The sequence below is a fragment of the Bos indicus x Bos taurus genome, chromosome 19, assembly GCF_003369695.1.
Source record: "Bos indicus x Bos taurus breed Angus x Brahman F1 hybrid chromosome 19, Bos_hybrid_MaternalHap_v2.0, whole genome shotgun sequence".
In the NCBI taxonomy this organism is placed as follows: Eukaryota; Metazoa; Chordata; class Mammalia; order Artiodactyla; family Bovidae; genus Bos; species Bos indicus x Bos taurus.
Window position 1 is genome coordinate 9,464,610 of NC_040094.1, and position 20,894 is coordinate 9,485,503.

The 20,894-nt window shown below is 54.6% G+C and overlaps 1 protein-coding gene across 10 annotated transcripts in view; it reads left to right on the plus strand.

Moving 5' to 3' along the window:
• Positions 1-20,894, plus strand: part of MSI2 (musashi RNA binding protein 2) — a 407,598-nt gene that overhangs the window by 326,274 nt on the left and 60,430 nt on the right. For all 10 annotated transcript variants that reach the window (XM_027519825.1, XM_027519820.1, XM_027519822.1 and 7 more), the window contains one exon: positions 4,951-5,033. In XM_027519825.1, the coding sequence (XP_027375626.1) occupies positions 4,951-5,033 (83 nt within the window). The remainder of the gene's footprint in view (positions 1-4,950; positions 5,034-20,894) is intronic.

Below are 20,894 nucleotides of genomic sequence, written 5' to 3' on the forward strand. Positions count from 1 at the left end.
CAGGCAAGAGTACTGGAGTGGATTGCCATTGCCTTCTCCAACTGAGTTGCTAATTCATTGTAAATGAGGATGCATCTGTAAGATAAAAATGATTATACGTTCAGGAATAACATTTATTGATAATTAAATGTTTCGTTGCTTCTTTGCTTTCTCCAAATGGAATAAATAAATATTTTAGACATAATCAAGTTTGTTTTCTCTGTTTGGGCCAAACAGACATGGCTGTTGAAATGATATAGATCTTTAAAATACTGCAAATGAGTCTTGACATTGCTGAGTTGTGTTGAGTCCAAGGTACATAGGCTTGAAATCCAGACTCTCTCCTGTGATCAGGAAAATCAGTTTTGTGATACTCGAATTCTGAGTCCTTCGGGATTAGGGAAGGGACCAGCGGGGAGCCAGGATCTGAAGTGATGCTGTGTGTCTTCCCCCTCCCTTCCCCGTGCAGCAGTCTGCATTTTAATTCCTGTCTCCCGCCTCCTCCGCACCTCTTCCTGTCTCTGGGCGGTGGCAGGGACTGGGAAATCGGGGCGACAGTGAGTCTGGAGTAGCGCTGGGCCAGGAGTTCTGATAGTTGCTGTGTGGTGGACCAGGCAGAAGTGGGGAAAAGCAGTTTCCTTGGCAGGGGACTGAACCCAGCGCTTCTAGGAGACTTGACTTACCTGGGCACCAGGTGACGTTAAACCAGTCTCCTCCAGCTCCTGGAGGGGTACCCTGGACGGGCACTGACCCACCTTCTTTTCCGGTGGCACAGATGGGCACGCCTCATTTGTCCACACTCTCCCGCCTTCCATTCAAAGTGTGTGCCTGGTCTGGCTGGAGCGATCTCGTCGGGCCCTTCTGCATGGGGGCGGCCAGAACCCACCACCTTGCTGTCTTAGCTCCAGTGGCTGCTGTGAGAAATGGCCGCCAACTGAGGGCTTCAAGCCACAGAAGTTCATTCTCACGGTTCTGGAGGCTGAAGTCTGAAATCAGAGCGTCAGGAGGACTACGTTCTCTCCGAAGGCTCTAGGGGCCGGCCTTCCCTCTCCCGGCTCCTGGGGGCTCCCGGCCTGCCTTGGCTGGCGGCCTCGTCCCTGCATGCCCTGCGTCTGTCCTCACGAGCCGTCTCCCTTAGAGTCTCTCACCTCCCTCTCCACGGCACAGAACGCCTGCTGTTGGATGGTGGGCCACCCTAACAGTGGGGTGATCTCTTCTTGAGATTCTGAACTTACATTTGCAAAAGCCTTTTTTCTAGATAACATCACATGCAGAGTTTCCAGGGGGTAGGATGTTTACCTACCTTTTGGGGGGACGCTGTTCATCTTGATTAGCAGCGAGGTTCTCTCCCTGCCTAAGAACTGGCCCATCCTGGCATGTTGAGGGTTTGCATGTCGCCTTGGTCTGAGTTTGGGCCAGAGGGGCGGCTTCAGAGACAGAGGAGACGCCAGAGTGACTCATGAACTAGATGTGAGGGTGGCAAGGGAGGGGGAGGCCCGTACAGGGAAGAAGTGGGAACCTCTGACCTGTCCCTTGAGAAGAGGGACGATCCAGCACGGTGCCTGGCACATGGGGAGCGGGTTTATGGCCGAGGAGGGCCCGAGTCGGTCTCGAGGGAAGGCCATGACGCCGGTTAGGCGGCCGCTCAGACCCTGGAGGAGCAGAAATGGCTTGTTCTGTCGTGCTCAGCCACCCGCTGCTGTGTGTTAGGGCCTCTGTGTGTCCTGGGGACCCAGAGTGAGTAAGGCCCCTGCCCAGCCCTTGTCCTCGAAGCCAGTCTAGAAGGCTCCTGCATCCTCTGCTGTGCCACCTCTCCCTCCCTTGGGGACCTTCTGAAGGCATGGCACCTTGGTCCCTTCTTCTAGGATCCGGGTTCCAGAAGCGTGGCCAGGAAGGGGATTAGCCTGAACGTCGCCAGCCTCCCTGTGCGTGCTGCAGCAGCTCCTGCCTGGATGAGAATGTTGTTGTTCAGTTGCTCAGTTGCGTCCGACACTTTGTGACCCCATGGACTGCAGCATGCCCGTCTCCTCTGTCCTTCACTATCTCCCAGAGTCTGTTCAAATTCATGTCCATTGAGTCGGTGGTGCTAACCATCGTTTCAGGCCCCTTTGAAGGGGGACTTGGGCAGCCATCACAACAAAGCCCAAAGAGAAATCATTCGGAGACTTACCTCTGGGTGTGGTCTCCTCCAGCGCTGTCTGTAACTGTCGGACCAAGGGTTAGAGAGAAGGCCAGTGTTGTAGCGCTCTCTGCAGGGCCCTGGTTTAGAGCGCTGTATGGACCTGGTGAATTGTTTCCTGTTGGGCCTCATTTTAAACAAAATAACATTGTATCCAAAGACCCTGGGAGACACTTGCCAACTCTGACCCTGTGTGGCAAAGGCTTGTACGTGCCCCTCACGATGGGTCTCACCTCCAGCCTTACGTGTCTACAGTGGCCTGAGCTGAGCTGCATAGGCTGGAACACCGACCTGGTATTTGGTGTTTGGTAATAAATTACATGGGCTTCCCTGATGGCTCAGACTGCACAGTGCAGGAGACCTGGGTTCGATCCCTGGGTAGGGAAGATCACCTGGAGGAGGGCATGGCAACCCACTCCATTATTCTTGCTTGGAAAATCCCATGGACAGAGGAGCCCTGTGGGCTACAGTCCATGGGGTCACAAAGGGTCAGACACAACTGAGTGACTGAGCACAGAGAGCATAGTAAATTACATAGCATCGTAAAGATTGTGATAGCTGATTCTGTGGTCATCCTTGCCCTCTGTTTTACTGGAGATTGAGAGCAGGGAGTGGCCTTTTCCATTCCTTCCCCAAGGAATCTTCCAGATCTCACGGGAGCTGGGATGTAGGTGTGCAGTGCCCGCAGCAGCCCTCCGCTGCTCCTTAAAAGATGGTTGGAGGTCAGGGAGAAGAGCGTCCTGAGAGATTTTCTGTCCACCTGGGATTTCTGGGGCCCAGAGTAGACACAGAAGCTTTAAAAGGGAGCATCTGTATGTGTACTCATGACAGGAAGCACTGATTATCATACTACTAAAACAGCTGTTCTGATTTTCGTGTTCCTGGTTGGTGTACACAGGCTTGTGTTAGGCCAGGCTCATAACTCTGGGGAGGATAGTGTCTTGGTCAGTTGAGCTGTTGGGAAGATCCCCTGGAAGAGGGCATGGCAACCCGCTCCAGTATTTGGGCTTCCCTAGTGGCTCAGACAGTAAAGAACCTGTCTGCAATGCAGGAGACCTGGGTTCGATCCCTGGGTTGGGAAGATCCCCTGGAGAAGGAAATGGCAAGCCACTCCAGTATTGTTGCCTGGAGAATCCCATGGACAGAGGGGTCTGGCAGGCTGCAGTCCATAAGGTCACACAGAGCTGGACACGACTGAAGCGACTTAGCACACACATAGACTGGGAGGCTTACAAACAACAGAAATGTGTTTCTCATAATACTGAAGGCTGCAGGTCCATGATCAGGGCGTCAGCATGGTCAGGTTTTTGGTGAAGGCCCTCTTCTGGTTTGCAAATGGATGTCTTATTGTGTCCTCCCAGGGCAGAGAGTGCAAGGAAGCAGGCTGCCTCGTGTTACATAAGGGCACTGATCCCATTCATGAGGCCTCCACCCTCGTGATCCAAAAGTCTCCCAAAGGCCCCACCTCCTAACACCATCCCGCTGGGGTGGGATTTCAATACATGAATGTGGGGGAACACAAACATTGAGTCCATGAAGTTCTCCAGGCAAGAGTACTGGAGTGGGTTGCCATTCCCTTCTCCAGGGGATCTTCCCGACCCAAGGACTGAACCTGGGTCTCCTGCATCATAGGCAGATTCTTTACCGTCTGAGCCACCATGGACTGAGGAGGCTGGTGGGCTGTATAGCCCATGGGGTTGCAAAGAGCCGGACACAACTGAGCAACTAACAGGTTCACTTCCACTAAACATTGAGCCCATAGCAGAGATTTGGGTTGTGACCCGAAAGGGTCCCAACATGCAGTCTCACCACCTTAGGCTGCAGGTGCAAACCTTGAGGCTTGGCGGGGAGAAGGGGCTTCCCAGGAGGACACATATATTTGATGCAGAGTCAGGACTGGGATCCGGGTCTGTGGCCTCCCCATCAGGTTGCCTGTGCTCCTGCGTGCAGCCGCTGAGGCTTCATTTCATCCAGGGCGGGGTGCCATCCCATCCGTGGGTCTGTATGTCAAAGCGCAGCTTACCCAGTGGGGTCACAGATGGGGCAGCATGCTGAACCCTGTTGGGGGCGGGAGGAGAAGAAAGAGAGGGCAGGAGGGTGGCGAGAGGCACTCAGGATGCTGAGCAGTGGTTGGCTGCCAAAATTCTTCAGTGCAGCTTGTCTAGCAAAGCCGGCCTCCAGCCGAGTAAATACAGCAGATAGCTGACGGGCTGACAGCAGGCATCAAACAGTCTTAAACTGCACCAAATCCGCAGCGCTTTTGAAGCCACAGTAGAAAAAGGATGCCTGCGCAGAACAGAGGCCTGAGACTTTTAATCGTTTCTTCCAGGCCTCAGGATGTCCTGATGAGGTATTAGAGGAAGTAATTCAGGAAGAAAAGGACAAATAACCGCCTCCGTCTGGAGGCCGACCCGAGGGCTGGCCACTCCATCGAGGAAAGGGCGAGTGTGGCCCCGCGGTCATCTGCTGTCCCCGTCCCCCGCCCGCCCTCCTCCCGCCGGGAGCCCTGGGCTCTGACCCTTGTAAATAACAGACACGTAAATTTCCTGTTTGCTTCCGGGCAGATGTAAACCACATGTGCCCGCCGCATGGGGGTGAAATCATTAACTTTTCCTCACTGTTGGAAGGGTGCGCTGTACAAATTAGAAATCATTTCCTCAAGCTGGAGGCCTTACCCAGGGATCCATTCCCTGCCCTCCTCCCAGGAGCCTGGTCACCACCGCAGGACATCAAAGAAAGGGAACGGAACTCAACTTCTCCTCTCTGTCTTTTTTCCTTCCTTTCTCCTCTAGGGTTTGGCTTTGTCACTTTTGAGAATGAAGACGTTGTGGAGAAAGTCTGTGAGATTCATTTCCATGAAATCAATAATAAAATGGTAAGTTGGCGGGAAGGAAATCTAAAAAGGAGGGGATATAGATGTGTATGTATAACTCATTCATTTTGCTGTACAGCAGAAACTAATATACTGTTGTAAAGCAGTTATACCTCAATAAAAATCAATGAAAAAATGGTAAGTTGGTAGGGGTTACATTGAAATGCCTCCCCTTCCCCCATATACACCTCTTATCCTACAGACTGCTGCAGCCTGGTCATGCTAGAAGGTGCGCTGGGTGGGCGCAGGGACCACACTAAGAGTTCAGTTCTGTGAACAGCAGGAGTTGACAAAGTTTTTCTGTAAAGGATCAAATAGGATATATTTTCTGCTTTGCAGGCCGTACAACTGACTATCCAGCTACAAACCGTCTAGAGACAATATATACAGGAATAAGCAGGGCTGTGTTTAATAAAGCTTTGTTTGTGACTTCCCTGGAGGTTCAGACAGTAAAACGTCTGTCTACAATGTCTAAGCTTTGTTTAAGGACACTAAAATTGAAATCTTGTAATTTTCACATCACAAATGTTTATTGATTAAGTGATTGACATTTAAAAATGTAAAAACTGGGAACTTCCTTGGCGGTCCAGTGGTTAAGACTTTGCCTTCCAGTGTACGGGGTGTGGGTTCAGTCCCTGGTCCGGGAGCTAAGATTCCACATGCCTCCAAAAAACAAAACATAAAACAGAAGCAATATTGTAACAAATTCAATAAAGACTTTAAAAATGGTTCACATTAAAAAAAAAAAATTCTTAAAAATGTAAAAACCATTCCTGACTCTGGGCCTCTACAGAAGTGGCTGGGGGACTCAGATTTGACCTGCAAGTTTAAATTTGCCAACACCTGGTCTTGGTATGCATCTGCTGTTTAGCTTGGTTTTTGAGAGCTCTATCTTAGATATGAAGTATATTGCCCAAATTATCTATCTCTTCAGGCCCTGCTGGGTAATTAACATTCTCTCCTTCTGATCAGCTAGTGTTACCCTCATGATCGGTTGTTTTGGCCTCCTTTTGGCCTTCTAAAGTCCCTTTTCCTAGAGGACACGCTCGACTAGAAGCGTGTTGGATCATTGAAGTTTGGGTAGCAGACCGACCGCCCAGAGAAGTGGCCACCAGAGGGCGCCATACCATGTGCAGCTCAGGCATGACAGCTTGGAAGTCTAAACGCCTTTCTTCCAATTGAGTAGGTGGGTGAGAACCCCCTTCCTGTTGGCTCCAGAAAGATGGCAGCCCAGCAGGTGTTTCTAGAGCCGTCAGCAGGTCCTGAGAGCCAGAACATTTAGAGCCAGCAGCACCTCCAGCCCCAAGAAAAGAGGGAGGGCGCGTATGTGTTCACTCACAGCTGTAACTTTGATATTCTCTTTCTTTAGTCAAAACATTCCTTGCTTCTGAAACATGCATTCAGATACACATTGTATATTGGTCTGATATGTGTTCACCAACTTTAAATTCAATAATAGAGCTTTTAGTGTGGATAAGATCAAAGCAATCTGCTTAGCATGTGGTTGCTACAGGCCTGATTCAATATTTGACTTGCTAATTTTTTCCCAGGGCACTAAAATAATATTGTTCGTATTGTTCCTAACAGTCATATGCATCTGAAATGAAAATACTGTTTCTTTGCATCCTGTGGGTTGGAGGCATCAGCTCAGGCATTGAAATGGTACCGGGCGGATGGGAGTAGAGAAATAACCGAGTTCCCCTCACGGGCTCCCACCCCCTCCAGCTGATCTCTCTCGGTAGGTCAGTACTTGCTGGTTTTTTTTAAACTAGAGAGACGAGGCTTAAAAAGAAAGCTGCTTCTAGTGCCCGGAGGCCTTGTCTCTCTAGCCAGGCCAGCTATGGCCAGACTCCACTGAGGCCTGCCTGGGCACTGGGGGATGGGGAAGGGCCGCCCAAGGCACTGGCAGCCTCCAGTCCTGTGCTGCCAGGACTTCACGGTTCGTCGGGAAGGCCCTATGTCGCCTGGCAAGAGGCCTCGCGGTGCTGCCGCAAATGCATATGTGCAACCCTTCACCGTTGACTGGCTTGGCGACAAGCCTGAGACGCGGGCGGAAAGGGCTTCCTTCTCCCCACTGTTCTGTGGGGAGACAGAGGCCCAGGGGATATGCCCCTGGGCCCCCTGGGCCCCCTGGGTAGGGAAGGTGCACAGGCCTTGGGGTATTGGCTACCAGGCAAGCTGTGCAGGCGATTATTTGGCTTGGAGGTGGGGAGGTCCCCCCAGATGACACGGGGGACAATCAGAAACTAGAGCTTCACCCCCGGGTAACCTGCAGCCGTTTGTAGCCATTGTCCCTCATCTGTCACGTTTGCCCCTTTCTTTCGCACCAAGGTGGAAGCCGACGGTGGCAGGTGCTGGTAATGGCGTGCAGAGTGTGAGGTCTCTGTTTTCTTTGGAATCTGGGGCTGGTTTTAAGAGAAGAAGCAAGAATGGAAATAGGCAAGAGGCATGAATCGGGGGCAGACAGGTCAGGATCACAGAAGCCAAGGGAGGCATCACTGTAGGTGCCCAGCGCAGACCCACCAGGTCCAGGCCCGAAGGGGGAACTTAGAGGTGCTGGACAGGGCAGCATTAGGTCACCTGGCTGAGCTCCAGGGTAACAGGAGGGCCTGTGCAGGGTTGATCCCACGAGCAAAAGCTCCAGGTTGGGCTTGATAAACATTAGCTCTTGCTGTGGTCCACAGTGCCATCAATGAAAGGACTTCTCCAGCAAGCTCCTGTCCTCGGAAGAAGGGTGGAATTTAAAGCACATTGGGAGAGGATTCCACAGCCTGAATTGCTTTGGGTTCTGTGATACTGGTGTCTACTTCTAAGACTCAGAGAAAAAGGAAATGAATTTAAACTGTGCTGTGGACAGAATTCAAATGAGAGATCAGAAAGACTCTGAGAGCTTAGAGACTGCCAAGCAGAAACAGGGGCGGCGGTGAGAATGTATGTAGGAGTGTTTTGTAAACTAGACTGTGCTCCAGCCCTGTGAAGACAGATCTCCTGGACGCCTCGCGGGGACAGAGTGCTGGGGGCCTCCCCCACACCCCCGAGCTCCTGCAGCTACCGCTGTCTCCTGTCCACAGGGAGGAGAGAACTCACCGTGCTGAGTCACAAACACAGGACTGGAATCCAGCTCTTCTTATTCTTAATCTGGCACTCCTGTGCCTGGCACTCAGTGGGCCCTGTATACATGATCGTGGAATGAAGAAAAGGTTAGGTGAGGGACCCCATGACAGTAAGGCATATCGTCATTCCCACAGCCATTTCCCATCTGATTTGGTGGTTTAATCTCCTGGGCATTTAAAAAAAAAAAAAAAAAAAGATGAGAGTCCTTCTCTATGTCCAGGACAGCCAGCAGCTGATGTGGGGGCACGTGTTTCTACCTGCAGAGAAGCAGAGAGGCCGGACGGAACAAACTCTCCCGGATGCGCCCCCCCCCCAACCCTGGGGAGGTCAGGGTCATGGCAGGGGGATGGGCAGAGCCATGCCTGGCGCCCCCGCACGAGACCCCAGGGATCACTGGTATTTGGGGAAGCCAACGCCACCATCTCCTGAGTGCTTGCATTATGGATGTCGTTTGATCCTCACCCACACCTGGTGAAGGTGCTAATTATTATTGTTTAAAATTTCTTCCTTTTAATTGGAGGCTAATTACTTTACAGGGTTGTAGTGGGTTTTGCCATACACTGACATGAGTCAGCCATGGGCGTATGCTTGACTGATAAGCAAGGTGAGGCAGAGAGAGGAGTCAGGCAGCTTGCTCGGAGCCACGTGGCCAGAAGTGGCTACAGCAGGTTCCAGGCCCGAGTCCGGAGCTCCCATCTGTACCCAGTAGGCCGCTCCTCTCGTGGCTGAAGGGAACCTGGAGGGGCATCACCTAGCTGGGCACCAGCCTTCCAGGGCCGCTGACCACCCCTCTCAGCAGCCACACAGCAGCCCAGGTGGTTCCAAGTTCTCCTGCCGGCACACAGAGGACGCGGGCTCACTCGGGGCCAGGCTCCCGACTGGGAAGAAGGGCCAAGCCTCTGAGGGGTCCCTGGGGGCCACAAGCCTCTTCCCCACTCCCCCTGCAACCCGAGCTCAGGGCCCGACCCACGAGACCTGGTCCTGGCGTCCGACCAGACACAGAACGGAGGGCAGACGTGGCTCCTCACGGTCAGCACGTGGGGCACGCGTGGGCCACCTGGGCACCGTCCGGAGGGGCGCCCCCCGGCCCCAGTGCCAGCCTGCCAGCAAGGTGCAGTAGTGATGCCCCCGTCCTGCCTGGCCCTGAGTAGTTACCAGTGCAGCCTCCAGGGCCTCCGACAGCCGCGGGAGGGAGGTGGGCACTGACAGAGACCGCCCTGGGCCTCCTTGCGGGCCTGGCTCAGCCCTCACCGCAGGAGTCGGGGGCAACGCCAGCTGCAGCGGGTGAGGACTCAGGGTCCAGCTAGAAATGTGCCAGGCAGGGGCACTTCGAGCCCTTCCCCGGCTCTGACCCGCTACAGGACATCAGTGCCCACCAGGCAGCTTACACTCACGCGGTGGTTGTTCCCCTGCACAGAGCGGACAGCAGAGCTCACTCAGGAAGGGACTTCCGCCGCCCATGGCTGTAAGGGCAGTGCTGCGATTTGAACCTGTGTCCTTCTGGCCCCAGCCCTGGGTTCTTCCCACTCGACGCTGCTGCCACCTTAGACAGACCTCATCATGGAAAAATCTGGACAGATTTGACTGGTGGATATAGGGCAAGGTTTTGTTTTATGCAGGGATTGCTATAGGATTCCGTTAAGCATCCTTTTCCTTGTTCCTTTAAGTGATCCGATGTATGTATTGTTAAGCAAGCTTGTCAGGAATGCAGAGTATCAGGCCCCGCCCCAGATGTGCCAAAACAGAATCTGCGTTTTGACAAATCCACAGTGATTTGTGTGCACATTAAAGTCTGAGTGCTCCGGAGAGGATCGTGGCTAACGAGATAATGTGGGGGTTTGGGTCATAAATCGTCCATCCAGTGTCATGAGGAAGGAACCCAGGAGTGAACACGGAGCCAGCTGAGTCTGGGGCTCTCTGCAGCACCCACCCTTGCATGGTCAGAGACCAGACCACCCGCAGACGCTCTCAGCATCCTCGCCTCCCCTCTGACTTGTGTCTCAGGGGGTTGACTGCAGGTGTGTGAGGCTCATCCACAGGGTGATGGTCTGGACCCTCCAGTGATGTCGAATGTCCTTGTCCCCAGGTTGGGACCTACTGGGTCATTCAGAAGCACCCAGGACTCCAAAACATGTGGTCCCAAGCCTGAAGTCTAGGCCCACCACTGGTTGCCCTGTGGTTGGCAAGTACCCCACCTGTATGCATCTGTTTCCTCCTCCCAAAGACGGTGATGGCAGCTGCCCTCAGCATCCTGTAGGAAATGCTGATTTAGTCCCTGACCCTGGGAGGTCTTGGCCTGCTCTTTCGTCTGGTGTATGAGCTGGTCGCCTTGAAGAAATCAGCCTTCCTGAAAACCCCCTTAGTAACTGTAACTTTCCACTTGGCCTAAACCAGGCACCAATCAATTTTTTGTCAAGGGCCAGATAGTAAATATTTTAAGCCTTAAAGGCTCTTCATCTCTGTCACAACGAATGACATGTTAATGATGGGCATGGCTGCTGCTGCTGCTGAGTCGCTTCAGTCGTGTCCGACTCTGTGTGACCCCATAGACGGCAGCCCACCAGGCTCCTCCGTCCATGGGATTTTCCAGGCAAGAGTACTGGAGTGGGGTGCCATTGCCTTCTCCGATGGGCATGGCTACGTTGAAGTTAAAACCTTATTTACAAAAATAAGTGGCATCTGGATTTGGCCTTGGACCGCAGTTTTCAACTCCTGGCCTCATCCGCTGTAGCTCAGAGCAGGTGGTCTGCTTATCTTAATGGACCCAAGAGGAGCTTCTCAGCCAGGCGGTCACCCAGGTCCTCTACTACTGAGGCAGCATTTTACTAGCTGGGGCGGGGGCCAGCAAGCAGATGCCGGGGTTTGGGGTTGCAGCCTGTGGAAAGTAGCAGTGCCTTCATTCTTAGGGGGCTCCGAGCACTGAGCAGGTGTGGAGGGAAGCATGGGGTGCTGTCCACCCAAGAGGCCTTCCCGGCGGTGGTGCCGTGAACTGCTCACTGCCGACACCCCACAGTGCGGTCACTGCCCGCTCCTGACGGTGACCTCGGGCAGGCTTCTGTGCTTCAGCTCCGTAAGACAGGCAGTGTGGCCCCTACCATGGAGACTGCTGGAATTAGGGCTTGCGGAGGCTTTTACCAGGCCATACATAGCACATTCTATCATCGTGAGAGGTCTTCTTACTGTCGTTATTCTTAGAATCATTGTATTGAACGAAGATGTAATCCTAAGGTAAGGCGGTCCTGGCCAGATGACAGGGCAGTGAGGCAGGTGTGCAGACCTGGGCAGGTCCGGGACCCAAGTCTCCAGGCCAGCAGGGGGTGAGGTGGGCACTCTTGATGCTCCAGCCGGCGGGGAGTCCTGAGAGGAGGGGGCCACACAGCCTGCAGAGCAGAAGGGGACCCCCAGATAGGGTTTTCTAGGTCCCAGGGAAGCTGACTCAGACGTTTCCATTGACTCATCCTTGGGGAGGTTACAAAAACCCCACTTCTAATGTCAGAGCCTGGTGTGATCTCAAGCCTGCCTCCTCCCATTGGGGCACATTTGGGGGGTTAACCCCCAGAACAGGAGCCTCTGAGTGGGAGTGGCTGGCGAGCCAGAGAGCAGGAGAGTCCTGAGTTGGCCACTCCGACCTGGGGCTACAGTTCGGGGTCAGGGAATCCGAGGAGGCCCCAGGCCGGGGTGGGCGCTGACCCTGCCAGGGTGCTGCAGAGACCCAGACCATCGCCTCCCTCCAGCTGCCCGCCCTCAGCCTGAGGACTGAGCTCCACTGGGAACCAGCCCCAGCATGAGGGGGAGGGAGAGGAGGGGCGGATGGAATTAACTGGGCTTCTGTGTTCACTACCCTATTTGCAGCATCGTCCTCACTCGTAAGCTAATTTTAGCTATCCATTCTGCTTCTGTTACCATTTATAAAATGAGAATGTCAAATGCAATATTAAACAAGCAGGATGAAGGCAAAAAAAAACAACAACAGGAAATGCCAGAGAGGCACTTAATAAATGAATCTTGTGTTTACGCTGGAGAGGGAGCGGTCCTCCCCCCAGCCCCCAACCCTCCAGCCCATCACGCATGCGCGCGACCCATCCGCACACGCTGTTTGTGCACCAGCTCTGTTCACGCGAGCAGAGGGCGCTCTGTGTCGAGGGAGGTGGGGGCGGCGGGGAGGGCCATGGTGGTTGGGTGGGAAATGTTCGTCCCTGTTTAGGCAGAAGTGATTTTTCCTGCAGGGAGGTGGCGTCCCGTTGCCTGAGTTCTGGCTCCTTTGCCCTTGATGTGTCCTCTGGGGAGGTCACTGAAGAGGGGCGGGGGAGCGCGGAGCAGCTTCTTGGTGTCTAGGTGCCCAGAGCCTCCGGCTTATCCGTGCGCGCTGGCCCCGCCTTCCTGCACACGCCACCCATGGGTGCAGGGGAGGGCCCGCAGCCTGGAGGAGGCTGCTCCCTTCCTTGGACTCTGCTCACCTGCTCTGCCCGGCTTCCCGGGGACGCGTGAGCCGACGCTCAAGCCGCGCTTTGCTTTGCTTTTCTTGAATTGAGAAATGAAGCTGGGCCCAGCCCCCGTCTCTGGCAGAGCACCCCCCCAACACACACACCAACGAGGATAAACACCTAGCTTGTGGCAGAATTGGGGCACGTGCTGGAGGCTGAGGTTTCTCTTCACTTTGAAATGCCCTTGCAGGTTCCCAGAAATGAGAAGAACAGCTGCTGCTGCCACCATCAGCTTTCTCCCCAAACAGTGCCGCCTGGGAGGCTGCCTTGGCGCACCTTGCTGATGAGAGTGGGAGGGCGGGCCTACCTGGCCAGCAGGTCGGGGAGGTCAGAGAGGAGGTCGGCAGTGACCAGCCGAGGACTCCAGGCCAGGGGGCGGGCGGTCACTTTCTCCTTCCCTCCTTGCCCGGCAGGCTTTGGGATTTTCATTTTAAGCAGAAATGTGAGCTGGCTTTGTCACCTTGAAGGGCTCACACCTGGGCTCCGTGTGGAGGACAGTCAGGTGTGAGCCAGCACCAGCTCCTACAGGATTAGCTGGTTTAATTTCTCAGCTCCCTGCAGCCCTGTGGCGTAGGCAGTTCCTCTGCTCCACAGATGAGAAGATCGAGGCACAGAGAAGTCAGACAGCTGGTCCCAGCTCAGAGCCAGCTGTGGAGCACTGACGAAGCCAGAACCCTTAGGCTAGACCTCAGGATGAGGCCGCCCACCCCCTAGATCTGGGCGAGCGGGTGGCTCTGGTGGACACTGGGGCTCGTGTCTCTGGGCAGAGTTAGAGACCAGTTCCTCTCCGCTCCTTGGCCAGACGCTGAGCCCCAACGAGGGAGAGCTGCTGCTGCTGCTGCTAAGTCGCTTCAGTCGTGTCCGACTCTGTGTGATCCCATAGATAAGCAGCCCACCAGGCTCCCCCGTCCTTGGGATTCTCCAGGCAAGAACACTGGAGTGGGTTGCCATTTCCTTCTCCGATGCATGAAAGTGAAAAGTGAAAGAGAAGTCGCTCAGTCGTGTCCTACTCTTAGCGATCCCATGGAATACAGCCTACCAGGCTCCTCCATCCATGGGATTTTCCAGGCAAGAGTACTGGAGTGGGGTGCCATTGCCTTCTCCAGCGAGGGAGAGCAGCCTCCTGAATTCATCTGTGTCCACGCCCAGCCCTGCCTGCTGAGTATGGGGTGCTGGTTTGTGACCACCTTCACTTCGCCGTCGCTGGTTTTAATAAAGCGCTGAGCAGAGGAAACAGTGGGTGAAATTAGTCCTGAAGTGCTGAGGGAATTAATTCTGGGGCCAGGATCGGGGATGGCTTTGGGGACAGAATAACTTCTGAATGGGCCTCGAGGGCTAGACAGAGGGAGGCAGGAAAGGGCTGAAGGTGGGGACAAGGGTTTTGAATCGGGGGACCTAGGATTGAATCGTGGCTGTGTCACTACGTGGCTTTGTGATGTTGGACAGATCCTTCCTCGAAGCCTGTTTCCTTTTCTACTATAACCACGGGGTTGTTGTTCAGTTGGTAAGTCACATCCGACTCTTTGTGACCCCATGGACTGCAGAATGCCAGGCTTCCCTGTCCTTCACCGTCTCCCAGAGTTTACTCAAACTCATGTGCATTGAGTCGGTGATGCCATCCAACCATCTCATCCTCTGTCTCCCCCTTGTCCTTCCGCCTTCAATCTTTCCCAGCATCAGGGTTTTCTGATGAGTCGGGGCTCTTCGCATGAAGTGGCCAAAGTATTGGAGCTTCAATATCGGTCCTTCCAATGAACATTCAGGGTTGATTTTCCTTTGGGATGGACTGGTTACCATGGGGTGAGTCAAGCCAACTTGTAGACGCAATGGGGAGTTGATTCATGATTAGTTGAGGACAGTGAGCTTTCGCAGAGGACATCTGTGTGCCAGACACTGTTTTATGTGTGTTACATATATGTATTATATATGTTTACACAAGCACACACACATACACAAGGATGTCATGACCGTGCCTCGAATATGGAAAGTGCTCAGAAAACTAAATGTTCCTTCCTCCCCAGACTAAATCCACTGGGGAGAGGTGGGGGGGGGGGTCAAAATTCTGCATCCTGGGGACTCTCCACGCTCCTTGAGTGGCTCTGGGCCACGTAGACCAAGCACGTGTCCTTTGAAGGTAGATGCTTCTGCTGGCCTCCTTTACCTCCCAGGCTGGTCTTTCTATTTCAGTTTGAACAGTAACACCCACCTCCTTAAACCCCATCGGGGTGGGGGTCACCTATCGGTGGGGACCCCTTTGCCTTGGAGCAGGACAAGTCATCTGTACAAATGGACCTCTGGTGCCTGGCTGCATGCTGATCCCCGTCTGCAAGGGCAGTCCCTGGTGGAGATGTCAGGGAGAAAGGGCGGCGAGTACGTGCAGACCTCCCTTCCGCTCACCCTGGCCGGTCACCTGGCTGAGGGTCCTCCTGAGTTTGCAGAGGGCAGAAGAGCTGGCTCTGGTGAGGTGGGGTGCAGCAGGATTGCTAGACGCCCCGCCCTACTGTAGTCAAGGCCTGGGTCTCCCCGGGGCAGCTGCTGGGGCTTCCAGGGTGCATGTCTGCAGCCAGGCCCTCAGCTGGCGGACGCCCTGAAGCTGGGAGCAATGGCTGAATGGGGGCCCATGTCTTCATCTGCCACAACCACGTGTTCTCCAGCACATTCTGTGCTCTTAAGGCTGGCTCCGGGCACCGGGCACAAGGCGGGATTGTGGACTTGGCTCCCCTCCGAGGAGCTCACCCAGGCTTTGTCTTGTTCTGTGGGTTCCCGAAAGCCAGAGCCCCGTGAGGGCCACTCTCCTGGCGTGTCTGGAAAAGCCTGTGACTGGCAGAGACGGCGTAAGAGCAGCAGGCAGGGGGAGAAGGCTGAGCCAGGGATGCCGTGGTGGGTGCCTTGTGGGGTTTCAGGGGGCAGCTCAGCTCTCCTGCCTCACTGGAGACACGGGGGAGCTGCCTGCTCAAGCTGGGACCCCAGAATGCTTACACCTGAGGGTCTTCAGCCCTTCCACTCAGAGTGGAAGGTGGCGTCAGCGTGGGGCTTCAGAGGTGCAGGGCCAGCCCAGAGCCCACAGAGCCCTCTGGGGAGGGGGTGCAGCTTCTTGCCCGTGGCCAGGTGTCTTTTGCCGGGAGCTCCGCAGAAGGGTGGCGCCTGCGGCAGAAGCTACCAGCCGTCCCCCGGGTGCCTGGCTGCCCCGAGAGGCCCACCCACCGCTGTGGCCCTCCTCTGCCCTCCCGCCAGCCCGGCGGCCCAGGTCAGTCTCTGCGCAGCTGTGGACCTTCATCCTTTGAAGTCGACCCCTCTGTCCCTGGAGGGTAAGTCCTTGCTTATGTGACCCTTGCGGGGGAGGAAGCGGAGCTGCAGACACTGGCCCCTTCAGGCCGCACAGAGCGCCCTTGTGCTACAGGGCGAGCGAAGGCTGCGGGCACAGGGCTGGGTTTCCCCAGGCTGAGGCCCAGCCCTGGGGCACGTGCTGACTGGGGCCGTTTGTGTAGAGACCTTGGGAAGACAAAAGCCTTTTCATGTCTCAGACCTGGGCGTCCTCCTGGGGCTGCCCATCTCTTACAGAAGGTGCCTGGCGGGAGCTGGCCTTTGCGCGGGCTGCGGGCCGGTGGGGCGCAGGCGGCCGCTGAGAATGGCTGCAGGAAAGCCATCCCTGCTGCAGTCCCGGCGCTGTCTCCAAAGTCAGTGCCAAGTCGCGCCCCCCCGCCTGCCCGTCCCCCGAGAGAGGGTGGCACCGGGCCTGCTGCCCTGGTTGGGCCAGGACACTAGGTGGGCCTGGGTTCAAACCCCGTCTCCCCACTCATGGTTCTGCAGCGCCGGCGCCGTGTATGACGTCCTGGGCCTCAGCTTCCTGCTGTACAGCGTCCGTATGGCAGTACAGGGATCGTTGGATCCACTGGCAGAACAGGAACATGGAAGGCAGTTGGATACAAATACTTTCATAGATAGTAAATGTCCTGAGGTTGCTAACCGCGCTGTGCTCACATGAGAAAATATCTTTATGTTCAGGAGATGCAAAGTGTAATGTATGCAGCTTACTCTCAGATAGTTCAGGAAAAAATAACATGGTTAGCGACAAAGAGTGTGCAAATGATAAAGCAGAAGGCATGAAGTGTTCACAACAGATGACTGGAAAAGGGTGTGAAAGTGAAAGTTGCTCATTCGTGTCCAGCTCTTTGTGACCCCGTGGACATATATACAGTCCATGGAACTCTCCAGGCCAGAATACTGAAGTGGGTAGCCGTTCCCTTCTCCAGAGAATCTTCCCAACCCAGGGATCAAACCCAGGTCTCCCACTTTGCAGGCAGATTCTTTACCAGCTGAGCCACTAGGGAAGCCCAAGAATACTGGAGTGGGTAGCCTATCCCTTCTCCAGCGGATCTTCCCAACCCAGGAATCGAACCAGGGTCTCCTGCATTACAGGTGGATTCTTTACCAGCTGAGCTATCGGAAAAGGGTGTGCAGCGTCCTTTGTGCTGTCCTTTTGAAATTGTTTCAAAGTAGAGAGTTAGAAACAGTAGACCTCCTCGCTGAGTTGCTTTGGATCCAACGGGCAGAGGCAGAGGAGCAGCACAATAAGCAGCCCGTGCAGAGGGCTGGAGACCACGCATCAGGCTTGCAGCGGGCTCTGATTCACCCTCTGGACGGACGGCCGCCTCAGCTGTCCTGTCTTTGAAGACGGGCTTCCTTCTGAGCCCGTCACCGCAGGGCTGCAGGGAAGCCACACCGTCTCCTGCAAGGCGAGTTGGCCAAGCACAACAGCATGTTTGGAACTCTAAAGCAGACTCATGAAGTTCTGGGGGTCGGCACATCGCTGGCGTCTGGATCCCGGTGTGGGCTTACTTGCTGGCTTTGCCAGCCGTCAAAGTTCAAACGGGAGACCTCGTCTTCCTGGCATGAGCAGTCGGTCACAGGTGGCCTCCGAGGCTTCCTGCGAGCGCAGACCCACCTGGAATCCCCTGCGCCACCTCCTGCTGCACCCCCAGGCGCCGTTATCTAGTCGCCAGCTGAAGCAGCGGCAGTGCCAAGCGATGGTGAGAAGCTGCGGAGGTGGGGTCTGAGCTGTTAATTTGGGGAGACCCGAGACCCAAGCCTCAGAGGTGCTCCTTCCTCAGGCGGGGCCCCCCTCCCCAGGCCTGCCCAAGAGCAAGCACTTCGGGTGGGTGGTGGGAGCATTTACCATCAACGAGGGGCTCTTACCAGAGGGATGGCGCTGAAGGAACTGGAGATCTGATCCCCAGGAGAACCACTCCCATTTTGCCTCTGTGTATCCAGAGAGCCAGACGGGCATCTCCAGGACCGCCCTGGGAGGGGAGCTTCTGTGCCCTGCCTTGGGCCCCGTGGTGAAGGCAGCCCTCGGTGCCCACCGCCCCCAGCCAGCCAGTCGCCGTGGGTCCCACAGTCCTGTGTGCTCACTGCATGTTGCCCTCCCACACCGGATCCAGGCTGGCCCAGTGTAACCAGTAGCCGGTGATGGAAGTAGCCGTGACACCCAAGGTGGGGTTGTGGGAAGCCGGGTGGCTTCTGCGTGGTCCCTTGGGATGCTCATGGTTTTCGGACACTGTTGGGTCTCTGCCCCCATGCTGGGAGAAGCCCGCATGCCCTGGAGAAGCCATCGTGAACGGTGCCTGCCGAAGCAGTGTCCGCTGCCCGCCGTGGGAGGGAGAAAGGCCTCTTGGCCCTCCCCCGAGGCAGGCTTCCTCTGGCTGCCGCCCCAGCCACCGTCTGACCACAACTACACGATTGACCACAAGCAATAGCCCCGCTGGGTCCACTTTGCACTCAGAAGCCCAGGAAGGAAGATAAATTAGTGCTCAGAGCCACCACGTGTGGGGGGAGTTGGTCACTCGGCAGTTGAAAACTGGGACAGCATGCGGCCAGGTGACCACATGCATGGAGCTGCAGAGATGGGCAGGGTTCCCCCGTTGGGCTTCTGGCTTCAGTGCTCAAGCCACGTTCTCTGGTCTGCCCAGGACCCCGTGGGAAAATAGTGGGGATGGGTTGACTCAAATGTGCTCCAATTCAAGAAGCTACGGAGGCCAACAGGCCCAGAAGTGACAAGGTTGAGCGAAGAGTGTTGGCCTGTGTTGGGAGAACAGCGCAGTCAGGACCTGCTCCTTTCTCAGACTGACAGACAGTGGCCAGGGTGCTGCCTTATATGCCCTATGTGTCTCTGCACCCCTTCCGCCTGGCACTCACTGGGCACGCCGCACCCCTCAGCACTGTGGCATTAAGTGGTTGTATCTCCTTGACCCTAAGGAGCATGCAAGTCAGTCCCTGCTCTCGGAGGAACCAGGAAGTAGAGGCTGACCCTGATCCTTGGCCTGAACACGCAATCTGGTGGGAGACACGAGGCTTCTGCCAGTCTGGTGGGCGAAGGCCAGAGTAGCATCCTCAGCAAGCCCCTAGCCCACTGCAAGGACACAATCCAAGCAGACAGATCTATGCCCCTTTCCCCTTCTGTGTGCTTCCTCCATCCCAGATCATCAGAGGAGGTGGGGTGGGGGCCAGGCCCCCTGGGGCGACGGCTGCCTGTCCTGTCACTCAGGTCCCCGGGAGCCCTCACTGTTGACACGGCGGGCGGCAGGGGGTTGACAGAACCCAGGCAGCCAGTGCTGCCCGAAACGGGAGCGGACGAGACAAAGCAGAGCTCAGCGGAGCTGCCAGCCCCGTTCAGCGAGAGGAAGAGTAGGTGGGTTTGTTGAACATACTCCCATTACAGTCAGTTAGCCTTTATGTCTCCCAAATGAAAATTGTATAAACCTGAAATTTCGTTGATCAGGTTGCCTGGAAACAGGCAGCAGATTTTCATAAGACAGTGCGGTAGACTGTCACCGATAGGACTATTAGGAAGCGAGCCGCTTAGCGTGTTATCCCAGAGCCTGGTGTTTGCGTCACGTAATTATCTGTCTGCCTCTGCACAGCACACCTATCTCCCCAGGCCTGGGCAGGCACTTCCAGATGTGGCTTCTCAGCCTGCTTCTGAGGCCCAGGGGTGAGACCTGGACTCCAGGAGCACAGCGTCAACCCTGGGCTTTGGAGAGGCATCTGAAAGACCCGATTCTCGTGAATTTATTTCCTGCAAATCACCCCACCCCGCTGGCAAGAGTAATGCTTAAAGCAAAAAAAAAAAAAAACTGGGAGAATAAGGACTAATGGCAGCATGTACAAGGGAGGGACTTCCCTGGTGGTCTGGTGGTGAAGAATTTGCCCTCCAGTGCAGGGACGCGGGTTCGATTCTTGGTCTGGGAGCTAAGATTCCACACGCTGTGAGACAGCTAAACCCACACACCACGATGAAAGATCCTGTGTGCCGCCACTGACACCCAATGCCGCCAGTAAATTAATAATTTCTTTTTTAAAGAATGCACAATGGAAATGAAGCACAAAGTCATTCAAGACGAATTTGGTGTGATTTTGTTTTTTTTTTAGTATTTTTCCCGTGGGTGATATATACACTTGGTTTTGTCCCCACCTCTTGCAGTTCAGGTGACCAACCATCCTGGTTCACCCAGGACTGAGGGTTTTCCAGTACCAGTGTATATTCCTATCAGCCTGCTTCTCCGTCTCTGCATAGCTTTCAGTCAGCTTGGGTGAGCCAAACGCAGCCTGACTCTCCGTTCTCGGAATGTTTGAATTTCCTTTTTAAAAAAATTATAATTAATGCTTGTGGTGAATAGCCTCATCCCTGTGGGATAAATCCCTGTACGTAGGATTACTGGTCACAGGGTGTGTACATCTGTGGCCTTTACTACTCATCAGGTTGCCCTCCAGAAAAATACCTGCCCGTTTCCACCCCTGTTCCCCATACTCTCAGGGACTCTGACACCAAATGACCCTTTCATCACAGTCAGTCTGGGTTGCAAAAGATGATGTCTCCTTCGGGAATGTATGCTCCCTTATTGGACTTTTGTGAGTTTCCTGTCCGTGTCCTTTACCCATCTCTCTTTGGGGATGCTCATTCCTCTTAATCTAGAAAAACTCTTTGTATTAAACATACCAGTCATGAATGTTGACTCATTTTGTCCATCTTTTAAAAACGAGTGGTTATCACCCTTTGAAGAGCAACAGTAATACTTATGATCCAGCATCTTTGAAGAAAGAGGAGTTAATATTTTAGGTGATTAAAGCTTCCCCTAGCCTTAAGCACAGAACTATTTTTTAATTGAAGTATTTGGAATGAGAATATCTCTAAAAGGGATAACTCGTGTAGGTCCTTCTGAAAACAAAGTGCATCACAGACCATTTTAACTTTTTCTTCATCTCTCAG